At 39.4% G+C, this 13,384-nt stretch overlaps 1 protein-coding gene across 1 annotated transcript in view; it reads left to right on the top strand.

Moving 5' to 3' along the window:
- Nucleotides 1-13,384, top strand: part of sart3 (spliceosome associated factor 3, U4/U6 recycling protein) — a 32,377-nt gene that overhangs the window by 5,270 nt on the left and 13,723 nt on the right. Inside the window, exons 2-7 of the mRNA XM_016288281.1 lie at nt 901-1,027; nt 1,511-1,615; nt 1,853-2,037; nt 2,250-2,355; nt 3,096-3,220; nt 5,622-5,777. Of these exons, the coding sequence (XP_016143767.1) occupies nt 901-1,027; nt 1,511-1,615; nt 1,853-2,037; nt 2,250-2,355; nt 3,096-3,220; nt 5,622-5,777 (804 nt within the window). The remainder of the gene's footprint in view (nt 1-900; nt 1,028-1,510; nt 1,616-1,852; nt 2,038-2,249; nt 2,356-3,095; nt 3,221-5,621; nt 5,778-13,384) is intronic.

Raw genomic sequence — 13,384 nt, 5'->3', positions numbered from 1 at the left:
CTAGTGTAAATGTAGCCTAATATAATTCGAATTTTCATAATATTTAAGTAGAAAATTCGAATAAATTTTCTGTCATGTTGACAGCCCTATGACGAAGCTAGGAGATAAAAAAAACCAGCTTAGACTGGTTAAAGGTGTTTTTTTCCCCTGCAAGGGTGACAGCTTTTTCAGTGATTTTTCCATGATTAGTGCACAGGTTCGTTTCAGTCTCTGTGGCCTTGCATGGATTGTATTGTTCAGTTCAGAGCATTCCTGACCACTAAAGTCACTGATGTTTTCTGTACAACCACAGTCATGCAACAGCTGTGATGTCAGCTAAGTGTGTCCAATCTCTAATCCAACAGCCTGTTTGTGTTTTTTTTGCAATACATAAGCAGAGATGAAAGTTTTTCTTGTTCCCTGCAAGATGTAGTGGATCAATTACAAGAAGTCACATTGATAGGCATTATCTGATTTATTCCAATGATTTTAAGTCCCACACAGTTTCTGTCTCCGTGGGAAGTGGCGCTGTTCCAGTGTCTCCCACTCTTGCGTGCTAGACTACAGTGAATGCCCGCCTTGTCCAGATGAACATCCAAACATATTAGTTGTTAAACGTTTGTAAAGAATCTGTACTGATAAAGTAATGCAGTTTAGAAGACAAAAGATTTAGTTCATACCTTTCATACTTTTCGAAGCATTGCAATCATAAGATATTTTTCTTGTATGCTTCATGATTTAGATTTTTCTTTGCGTAGTGTAATCTCACGTTGACATTGATGCTGAATGAGTTTAGCATGTTTTTACTTTATTAGGTCGACTTGTACAAAATACTTGAATCAATTCAGTTGGAACATTTTGTGAATACAAAATGAGTGTTATAATGCTAATGTCAACACCCCCCATGTGCCTTTTCTACAGCTGTCAATCAATGCATTTGACTACAACTGCCATGTAGACCTAATCAAACTCCTGCAGCAAGAAGGGAAGCTTCACAGACTGCGCAAGGCCAGGCAGAAGATGAGCGAACTCTTTCCTCTGACTGAAGGTGGAGCATCCTTATTTTGTTTCTGTTCTTTGTTCTCTTTGTGCGTTAGCCAGATTTTTCTCTGACATTGCAACAGAGAGACTGGATCATATTATATAATGTGAAAGAACAACAAGTGCTTTTAGAGTCCAGGCTATTTTTTTATTCGTTTTTGAGGTTTGAGTACTCATCGCTCTCCAGGAACAGGACATTCTGCAGCAGCCCTGCAGGAAACAATTTGAATTGGGATGATGATTCTAATGAATTTACTGGACATGATAATAGGTGATAATCTTTATACTGCACTGGACTGCAATAGCAGAAAAAAAATGCTATTAGAAAATTAGTTTGTTGCTTATGATGAATATTAAAAAAAAATCATAAGCAAAAATATGTAATCTTTGAAAGTGCATGTATTTAATATGTAAAGGAGTGTTAAGATTTTATGATGTGGTGATATGGGTATTGTGTTACTGTGTTTGACTGATTTGCTTGGTGGAACAGAGATTTGGCTGGACTGGCTGAAGGATGAAATCCGCCTGACAGAAGACGAATCAGACCGTGAGAAAGTCTACGAGCTGTTTGAGAGGGCTGTCAAGGATTATGTGTGTAAGTGTGGCTTAATTGTATTCATATTCTTCGGTTCTTTGAAACTGGTCAAATTTTGTATTGTTTTCTAAATGTAATAATAGATCAAGTGTATGAGCTATCTGTAAAACACTAATTCTCTTACCACCTATAATGTGATAAATAACATGTAATTGTTGCTTAATTGTAAGATGGATTGTTTTGAGGTAAACCTGTGTTGGGGAATTAAAAAAGAGATACTGGTAAACCCATCCACAGGTCCAGAGATCTGGTTGGAATATGTACAGTACTCCATCGGGGGAATGGGAGCCCAGGGAGGCATTGAGCGCGTTCGCTCCATCTTTGAGAGGGCACTGACTGCAGTGGGTTTACACATGACTAAAGGAGCTTCAATCTGGGAGGCCTACAGGGAGTTTGAGATTGTTATTCTCTCCACAGTCCAGGTAGTTACTCTGGGTTCCTACTCAGATTTATTGCAGAATATCAGGATGGCATTAAATTGCTATGAAAATAGCCGACCTAAAATACTGTTTATTTAATATTACATGAACAGTAATGAGAAGGATTTTGGATGTTAAATAAATCTTTTAAATGATTGGTGACAGTGTTTGTTTTGTCGTGTATAGGTGTTTTAAACCCCTTCTCTGTTTTCCAGCCTCCTCCTGGCAGCATTCCATCACAGGAGCAGCAGGAGCTGCTGAATGCCCAGCTTGAACGCATACACACACTCTTCAGACGACAGCTAGCTGTACCTCTGATGGGTGAGAGCCGCTTTGTTTCTCCTCTCACTCCTTCTGTCCCCCACTTTCCCATTATTTATTTTCTCTTTTCAGTGTTGGAATAAATAATCGGAAAAACTTGTCCACAGACAGAAAGGGTTGGGAGAATGGATGCCAAAAGAATTTAGACTATTACTATAAGATTGCGAAATTTGGCAGAAATAAAATAAACTGAGAACAACATGTCTAGACCAAACTGAGATCTGGTCAAATGGGATTGATTAAGACTTAAGTTACAAATAATATTGATTGTTGCATGTGGTTTCCTTTCATGTGCATTTTTGAAAGCCAAGTAATATCGGTCCTGTCAGGTAGACACCAACGCTGCCAGACACTGGAGCACAGGCTGGGGACAAGAGAGCCAGGAGCAGCCTGCAGATAGCCAGATGGTCTGGTTTTGTGAGCAGGGTTTTTTTTCCACTTCTCTCTTGCCGGCTGCTTTTGGCACCGAAGATGCAGAGGAGAATGCTCTGATCACATCCCACTCAGCTAAGAGAGCCATATCGCAGATTAGGTTTTCGTACAGCATGGCTTTCTTTGTCAGAAAATTGCCTTGTAGTGATGACATAGGTGAGAAATGCAGTAGTATCAGAAAGACTGTATTATTCTAAGCATCTTTAATACAGAGCAGACACCGTGTGCTCCTGCAATACAGAAAAATAAAAGATTGCTTTCAGAAAGCTTGGTTTCTGATCTGTTTGTGTTGATATTGTGTTCTGTAGATATGGAGGGAACATATGCGGAGTACGCAGATTGGGCTGACGACGGCGTACCTGAGACGGTCACACATCAGTACAGACGCGCCCTGCAACAGTTGGAGAAATGCAAACCTGTCGAGGAGGCTTTGGTAGCTGCATACTTGTCTCACTGCTGTAGAGATCATTTGGTTTTCTGATTTGATCTGATGTGAAATTATATCTCTGGCAGCAGCTGTGGTTGTAAAGATGGTGATTGTGATTTTAAAATGTTTTATAGCTATAGCCTGCTTGCAGCCAAAATCAGTCTTCACAAGTGTCACTTAGAGAATCTGATTGAACTAAACATGTGGTAATGAAAGCTCTTTGTTCACAAACATATGCTCATCATCACTTTACACTCACCTATTCAGGAGAAGTCAAAAATGAAATCTCAGTTAATTTAATCTCATTATTTACTTTATGCGTTCCTGGGGCCTCATGTATAAAACTTTACGTAGATTTCATCCTAAATGTGTGCGTACACACAAAAGCTAGATTTTGCGTACGTACAAAAGTTTTCAGATTTATAAAGCCATGCGTACGCCAGAACCTGTGCAAAATTCCCTTTGCAATACCCAGTCAGCGGAAGATTGTGCGTACATAAATCTCCACCCCGTCTCCTCCCCGAAATAGCCATTTATGGAGCATACAAAGCCTAGTTTTAATATGCATAATGTCATCTGCATATCATTTCCATGCATCCACGTGACACCATGTTTAACGCAGTTAAGGGTAGGAATACGTTAGGAAAATGAGATATGGGCTATGAATGTGTTTTGAGACATCACTATTCTAATTTATGCAATTTGCCTAAAAGGTAAACATCTATTTTAGAATGTTTATAGCCTATATTTTTATGGAAAAAGAGAGGCCTTATTTTTTTGCAGTGTAAATAACTGTCTGACTCACCGCGTCAATAACAAAACATTTTGAAAATAAAACACTCATATCTTACAGTTTCCTTCAAATTCTATCTTTTAAATATGGTGTTTGTCACAATATTGGGAAGAGCACGAAAGGGGTTATCATTAGACTACTGTCTACCAATGAACAGAGGTTCTACTGTCATCAGACCAATGGACTGTTTGATCAACAAGTGCATCCTTATGTCTGTCGTTACCGTCTATGTTCCAAAGCCATCAAACAAAGTCAAGTTCACAAAAATTATCATTATAATTCGCGCAAAAGTATTTTCTCAGAACATGAGCTTTGCTATTTAGAACACAATTTAAAGCAGAATTGTCATACGCCAAGCAATCCTCGCTGTGATTGAAACATTAAATCGCATACTACAGAAAAATAGTTCGAAAGCAGCACATCCACTGCAAATATTTCTGTTTAAATTCATATAAAAAAAAATTAATTTCTGGATAATAATTTCATGAAATTTCAGTGCTTAACTTCATTATTCAGAGTGTCATATTTAATCTAAATGTGTATGTCAAATGTAAAACAGACTTTAAAATCATTCTGTTTGCTTCCTTATTTTGCTCCCTCCAGTAAAAGTGTGTGTACGCATGGTCTAGTGTCCGTATGGTGTGCACATATTTACGCCTAGTTTAGTTTTTAGAAATCCCAATATGTGCATGTAAAATTGCATACGCACAAAATGGGCATGGAAATGTGCGTACACAATTTTCCCCACACATATTGGGATTTATCAAAACTAAACTAGGCGTAAATATGTGCAATGTTTATACATCAGGCCCTAGGTCTTTTTTTTTTCTTTTTTTTTTTCTCGTTTCTTCAATTTCTTCTTGGTCTTTCATCAAACATTAAAGGCTTGAACCATCTTTGAAACAACTTCCTTTTTGACTGACATCACTAAGACTGCTTAACCATTTGGTGTTGGCAGAAGTCCTGCACAGTTGACTGCAAAACCCACACCCTTTTCAATATTTAATTGATTCCTGATGGACAAAATCAACTGCTCTACCTTTTTTCCCTCTTAGAATATCCTGTTTTTCTTGGACATTCAGCACACTAAAGAAACAAAATGGGTTTGGGTAGCCAGTGTTGACTTTAAAGCTTGTATTCATGCTTGTAGACCTCAGCCTGACAAATACATAAACTAATCAGTGACCCTGTTTTTGTTGCAGTAAAGTTCTCAGAACTTAACATGTACAATTAAGACTTATATTCTGTTATTTAAGCTGCAGATTTTCATATTCAACATATGCATATTTAAAATTCACTCAAATCACAGGAAGAACTGAAATCACAGAACAAATTCAATCTGATTAATTAAAAAGTGAAGATTGTGACATGCTCCCAGAAAGAAGTGATTTTTAAGTGAATTGAATTAGACTGTACTTCACAAATTGTTTGAATTGCTGAAAGATATGGCTGTTGTTATTGTTCAGCTGCGTAATCAGATAAGTGCTCTTGCGATCTTTTCATTAGAACAGATGTAATTTTTCTGTATGACTCTCTTTTTCTTTCCTGTTATATTCAAAAGCTGTTGTTTCTCATTTGAGCTGTCTAATACTGTTCTTTTTTTTTATTTTCTAGCTGGTCTCTGAACCTCCAAAGCTGGCAGAGTATCAAGCTTATATAGATTTCGAGATGAAGGAAGGAGATCCGGCTCGTGTCCAGATCATATTCGAGCGAGCTCTGGCGGAGAACTGCCTCGTGCCGGACCTGTGGTTCAAATACACCACATATCTGGTGAGCGGCTCTCATAAGCACATGTCTGCTTTCACCAACAGCCCTCTACACAGCTCACAAACTGAATTATCCATGTGTGCCAATCCCACTCCTCCCTCCGTTTATTCAGGAACATATTAATTGCTTTAATGGGATGGTAATGAGATTCACAAGCCACAAATGTGCAGCGGCGTAGTTGCAGCTGAGAACACATTAGAGAGCCAGCTCCTCACCAGATGGAGGGAAGAAGGGGGAAAACTGTGAGTTAACGAGACCGAAAGAGAGATGGTGGGAGGCACGTAGGGAGAGAAAAATGAGAACGAGAAGGGGGCGAGAACGACACCTTCCCATATTAGCAGCCAAAGCGGCAATCCATTTGGGCTTTCTGATTCAACGACTGAACTCAATGAACTTCTGCATTAAAGGGCTACGAGCTGGAGTGTGTTGGTGGAGCCCATTCAGGCGGTTGAATTCCTGGCAGCTATGGATGTGTGAAGTAATTAAATCAAGCCTTCATGCTTGTACTCTCTTAGGTGACTAAATTGAGATGCTATTTAACTAAATTATATGCACCTCACACTTTGAGTCACAGAGCTGCTTTGCCTAATGGATATAGGGAGGTTATTACTTGGTTTTACAAAGGGCTGTATTGTATCTAAAGCCTCCTATGTAACTGATGACCTTCACCAATTTAGGATCGAGCGTTGGATCAGTTTCCATAGAAAGGAATTAATTTTATTCCACTGACTAACATCCAACCATCACCCATTCAGCTAGAGCATTTGGCTAGTTTTATCTGTCATATTTTAGTGGTCCAAATGTTCATCCCTACTAACAAACTTGGTGTGCTTTAAAGAACGATGTAACCGTGATTCATACTTCAGCGGATATCATCATTCAGTGTTTGATTAAATCGTTTTGAAGAGCAGTGTGCAGATGTTGAGTTGGCGTAGGGTGTGCAAAGTCGAGATTTTATGCATCACTCCTGTTTGTAGAGGCAATAATGCATTTTACTGAATGATTATTGATGTAAGGCAGTTTCCCACAGACAGATTTATCTTGTCTGTAGATTAAATCTCTCTTACGATGGAGGAGTGATTCCCTGCTCAATGTCTCCTTTAGCTCAATGTTACATGTAATTTTTGAGCAACAGAGGTGCTTGTAAATGGGTTGGCAGCAGAACAGCAGTGCTGGTTTGGGTGGGGGATTATAATCATTAGACTACTCATCTCACACACACACCTGCTCTTCCTGCAGCATGTTCAGTGGCTTTGTTGCAGAAGGCAAAAAGACTGGAGACCATTTCTGTGCATTTTAACAAGCAATTCTGTAAAATGTCCTATGACCTTTAGGTTTCTGTCTTTCTCAAGGCCAGTTTATTCAAGACTTTAAATAAAAATAAATTCCTGTGGACCTATTCACACGGAGAAAGAACATTAAAGGGGTGGTTCACTTTTTTTTCTAGGCTTGATTGTGTTTAAGGGGTGCAGTCTAACATGCGTTTTTTTTTAAATTAAGCATTAACACATTATTTTTCACATACCGTATTGACCCGAATATAAGACGATGTTTTTTTCTTGGATCATTTCATGCTACTATTAGATGGATAGCCTAAATGTCCTAATTCAGATGGGCTACCTGTTTTTTTATTTTTTTATGGTATATCAAAAAGTGTATATTTTTTTAAATGTGATTGTTGGTACAGTTTACCAGTTTTTACCATACTTTCAAAACAAAAATTTAAATAGGAAAAATATGCAATATGAAAATAATTGAAGACAAAATGTGTTTTACTGAGAAAAAACAAGATTTGTTTTTTAAAAAGCCTTTTTCCAAAAGGTACATCTGGAAAAAGGGGGGTCGTCTTATAATCAGGGTCGTATTATATTCGGGCCAATACGGTAATTTACCTTTATTCCACACCGCTCTGTCTCTTCTCTGAGAAACACACTGATCATTTCCTGCTTTTATGAAGCCCCTCCCTCAGAAATAGGCTATGAGCTCTGATTGGTTAGCTAGCCCAGTGTGTTGTGATTGGCTAAACCGCCTCTAGCGCCTCTAAATGTCCCGTCGCTCACCTCAGCGGCATGTGCTCCGGTTGTATTGTAAACAACGGCGTCAAGGATATTATTGAAGAGGATTGTGCAGAACCTGTTCAAGCACGGTTTTTAATGGTAGGCCTATGTTTTTTGTTTGTTGTTGTCTCATACTTTTAGATACGCTGTTATTTGTAAATGCTACTGCTTATGTTAGCTTTGAATATACGGTTTTTATCCTGATTAAAGCTTTAATACAGTATGGCAACTGCACGCGCATCCATGTAGAACGCGTGCAGAATAAGTGTAGAATTGGAACAGTTCATTGTTGGAGCTGAGCTGAATGAGAGAGAGAGAGAGAGATGCAGAGCGTGTGCAGAGCAGGGGACGCGAGGAACAGGATTGAGAACCACTGCTTTAGAACATTGATTTTGAAACTTGTGAATCCATTAGAATCGTTAGAAGACAGAATCGCAATTCATATTTGAATAGATTTTTATGTGCACCCCTAGTTTTCTCTTCCTCTTCTCTAAAGCAGAGCTGCATAGCCTTGCCCCCTTTGCTGACTTCTCCCGAGGGCGGGGTTTATCTGGGTTTGTTACGTCACGAACCTGGGAAGTAACTTGTTGTAGTCCCTACTAGGGCTGTGACGGTCGCCGTGACAACCGTGTCGACCACCGCGGTTGTCTACTGCCACCGGCGGTAGTGCACGTGCCGTCACGCACTCTATAACAAGCATAATACGAAGTTTTGTATACAAGTGTAATAACAGTAGTAGTTGCAAATTACACTGAACAAAATTATAAACGCAACACTTTTGTTTTTGCCTCCATTTTTCATGAGCTGAACTCAAAGATCTAAGACTTTTTCTATGTACACAAAAGGCCTATTTCTCTCAAATATTGGCCACAATAAAAGGCCACTCTAAAATGTGCAGTTTTATCACACAGCACAATGCTACAGATGTCGCAAGTTTTGAGGGAGCGTGCAATTGGCATGCTGACTGCAGGAATGTCCACCAGAGCTGTTGCCCGTGAACTGAATGTTAATTTCTCTACCATAAGCTGTCTCCAAAGGCGTTTCGGAGAATTTGGCAGTACATCCAACCGGCATCACAACCGCAGACCACATGTAACCACACCAGCCCAGGACCTCCACATCCAGCATCTTCACCTCCAAGATCGTCTGAGACCAGCCACCCGGACAGCTGCTGCAACAATCGGTTTGCATAACCAAAGAATTTCTGCACAAACTGTCAGAAACCATCTCAAGGAAGCTCATCTGCATGCTCGTCATCCTCATCGGGGTCTCGACTTGACTGCAGTTCGTCGTCGTAACCGATTTGAGTGGGCAAATGCTCACATTCAACGGCGTCTGGCACTTTGGAGAGGTGTTGACAGCGTGTGTATGACAGCGTGTTCCAGTTCCTGCCAATATCCAGTATCAATATATATTGATACTGAATATTGCCAATATATGCCAATATATATATGCCAATATCCAATGGCACAGCCATTGAAGAGGAGTGGACCAACATTCCACATGCCACAATCAACAACCTGATCAACTCTATGCGAAGGAGATGTGTTGCACTGCATGAGGCAAATGGTGGTCACACCAGATACTGACAGTTATTAGCATATTGGGGCCTATACTTTTTAATATTTATGTTAGATATCGCTCTTGCTGTAGGTGATTCTCATGTACATTTATACGCTGACTGGATATTATTTACCATGCAGCAATCCGCTTTGTGACTGAAGCTTCATTTAACACTCACCATTGCCACTTGTACTCTTTATTGAACTGGTCTTCTCTTCATTCTCGTAGACAAATTCATTGGTTTCTGTTCATTTATAAAACTCTTATCGTGAAAACGCCATTATATTTACAGTCACTTCTTAATTATTCATAATCAGTGTTGGGAGTAACGTGTTACAAAAGTAATGCATTACAGTAACGGATTACTTTTTGCTGTAACGCAGTAGTGTAAGGCATTACTAATCAATTTTCATGCTAATAAGCAACTAGTTAAGAGACCCTAAAATAAAGTGTTACCTTAAGTTCTACTTCTGTAGTTATTTTGGTAGTTTGTATTTTGGTGAAAGTAACTCAAAAGTAATACAGGAGTCATGTAACGCATTACAATTCTGAGACAGTAATATTGTAAGGTAAGGAATTACTTTTAAATAACAGTAACAAGTAATCTATAATGTATTACAGTTTGGAAGTAACTTGCACAACACTGTTCATAATACAAGTCGTAATTTGCGCTCTAGTAGTTTCATTAATTTCTGCATACCTAAAGTCCGTACATCCTTTGGTCATTGCTCTTTTCAGTTTTCTGTTGCGTATGATTGGAATCATCTGCAGCAGACTTTAAAGCTTAGTTCATTTATCTCACTCTCTTCCTTTAAAAATGTAATTCAGTCAATAGTACAAGACCATTGTACTTGTTTTTAGTTATCTGTTTGTTTTTATATGTTATTGTTTACAATTGTGTTATTTGTAACTTTGTTTTTTATTGTATTGTACCTGCTTTTTATGCTGCCTCTTGGCCAGGTCGCCATTGTAAATGAGAAATGGTTCTCAACTGACTTACCTGGTTAAATAAAGGTTAATTAATTAATTATCTAGGTTAAACATTTAAACTAACATTGTGATATGCTTGAACTGTTTTATATCTATAGATTTTATTTTAGTCAAGTCCTGATGATTTGAGAAGGCTAAATTGATCAAACATAGGCTATGATCAGTTCACTGTCTGTCGCTGGCTGCTTGGTCATTACTTTAAAAAACAAAAACTTACATTTAACGAACAAAGAAATGCTCCAAACGTTTTTCTAAATTAACGTTATTAAAAAACGAAACGAAATATAATCACTTTTCCATTACATACAAAACTGAACTATTTTAATAGCTGAAACAGTTGTATAAGCTGTTTTGGGAAAAGGGGAAAAAATATGAGCTCGGGCCTATATTTGAGGCCCGTGCAGGGTTCTAATCCACTTCATCCAACACTGTTTTGTTCCCTGTTGTATTCATCTGTGAGCATGCTCTTGACATATGCATTTTACCATATTGTTGAGTTTAAAACGTGTGACACATTCATTCTGCTCTCACTGCTCATTCGTGCAGAACCCTCATTACTTTTTTTATGAGTTAATGTACACACAGCCCCCCATATTGACAGAAAAACACAGAACTGTTGACATTTTTGCAGATTTATTAAAAAAGAAAAACTGAAATATCACATGGTCCTAAGTATTCAGACCCTTTGCTCAGTATTTAGTAGAAGCACCCTTTTGATCTAATACAGCCATGAGTCTTTTTGGGAAAGATGCAACAAGTTTTTCACACCTGGATTTGGGGATCCTCTGCCATTCCTCCTTGCAGATCCTCTCCAGTTCTGTCAGGTTGGATGGTAAACGTTGGTGGACAGCCATTTTTAGGTCTCTCCAGAGATGCTCAATTGGGTTTAAGTCAGGGCTCTGGCTGGGCCATTCAAGAACAGTCACAGAGTTGTTGTGAAGCCACTCCTTCGTTATTTTAGCTGTGTGCTTAGGGTCATTGTCTTGTTGGAAGGTAAACCTTCGGCCCAGTCTGAGGTCCTGAGCACTCTGGAGAAGGTTTTCGTCCAGGATATCCCTGTACTTGGCCGCATTCATCTTTCCCTCGATTGCAACCAGTCGTCCTGTCCCTGCAGCTGAAAAACTCCCCCACAGCATGATGCTGCCACCCCCATGCTTCACTGTTGGGACTGTAGTGGACAGGTGATGAGCAGTGCCTGGTTTTCTCCACACATACCGCTTAGAATTAAGGCCAAAAATATATATGTGTGTGTGTGTGTGTGTTTTGTTTTTTTGTGCAAATGATTTATTCTATTCCCACTAATCTCATTAATACTTTCATTTCAAATTCTTACATTTGATCTATAAATTCAATTGACACTGAAAAATACAACTGCATTAAATAATTATGAGATTATTTTTAAATATTTTTAATATACAAACAAGAAATTATGGTGGAAATACTTTTCAACGAAATTAAAACGCCAGTGCCAGTAGTGAGCGTTTAATGAGTGAGTCATTGAGTCATTCATTCTAACGATTTTAAATAGAAAAACTTTCCACTTTGAATTTTTACCTCAGGATGCTGAGTTTCTTAGTGTTGCGCATTTTGATTTCTCCTGGAGAGGCTGCGGGAGCCTCGCCTCAGCAGCGCAACCTTATACTGTCAATAGATGCATTATATACATTAGATATCCACTATTCGCCACTTACTCTAAATTTAATAAAATCAGAATAATATTGCGTTTTGGTGTTTACATAGTTATTTTTGGTTACTGATGTTTTAATCATGTTACTTGTCTTGCGTTAATGAAGCGTTAATGTCAAGCCCTGGGGTCTATGTGCCGGGGCTCAGCCCCAGATGGCCCGGCGCAATTTAAACCGTGGTCTTATGTAGCATGATGCTACAGTGTGCATGAATGGTCACATAACGCACGCTTTCGGTCTTGTAGTATGAACGGACATCTGCATATGATTGAAACTCTACACAGCTCCCGCGCTACTCTCCATTGGAAATGAATGACTTTCGGTCTGTCATTTTTCGGAGATAGTGGAAAGCCGGCTTGCAACGCAGTGGAAACGTCAGTATGACGAGGATCGTTTTCATTTTAAAACAAAAGCGCACCAGTGTAAATGTAGCCTTACAGCTACGGGGGCTGAGATGCATTCACACTAAATACTCACGTGTGAGCCACATCTCTGAGTGTCACAGTCGCGGACCGACTGTGCAGACCTATCGGTGTATTAGGCTATAGTAAGATACCACGAGCAGACTGCTCCGTATGTTTTCGCATTGCTCTCGTGGATGTCAAACACTGATCGATCTGCGCCTCACTGACGTCGATTAGATTAACCCCTTAGGTATCAAAATTTGGTACCGAACGACGAGACGTTTTTCGATACTCGATAGTATCGAGGCAATTTGGTCGGTGCCTAAAAAGTATCGAACTCGATACCCAGCCCTAAACATAACGACCCCAAACACACCTGAGGGTAAAGGTGATGGATTGGCCAAGCATGTCTTCAGACCTAAACCCTATTGAGCATCTGTGGGGCATCCTCAAAAACGGAAGGTGGAGGAGCGCAAGGTCTCTAACATCCACCAGCTCTGTGATGTCATGGAGGAGTGTAAGAGGACTCCAGTGGCAAGCTGTGAAGCTCTGGTGAACTCCATGCCCAAGAGGGTAAAGGCAGTGCTGGAAAATAATGGTGGCCACACAAAATATTGACACTTTGGGCCCAATTTGGACATTTTCATTTAGGGGTGTACTCACTTTTGTGACCAGCGGTTTAGCCATTAATGGCTGTGTGTTGAGTTATTTTGAGGGAACAGCAAATTTACACTGTTATACAAGCTGTACACTCACTACTTTACATTGTAGCAAAGTGCCATTTCTTCAGTGTTGTCACATGAAAAGATATAATAAAATATTTACAAAAGTGTGAGGGGTGTACTCACTTCTGTGAGATACTGTGTGTGTGTGTGTGTGTGTGTGTGTGTGTGTGTGTGTGTGTGTGTATA

This window comes from Sinocyclocheilus grahami, unplaced genomic scaffold (assembly GCF_001515645.1).
Source record: "Sinocyclocheilus grahami isolate Dianchi unplaced genomic scaffold, SAMN03320097.WGS_v1.1 scaffold230.1, whole genome shotgun sequence".
In the NCBI taxonomy this organism is placed as follows: Eukaryota; Metazoa; Chordata; class Actinopteri; order Cypriniformes; family Cyprinidae; genus Sinocyclocheilus; species Sinocyclocheilus grahami.
This window is presented reverse-complemented; position numbering and strand designations above follow the sequence as displayed.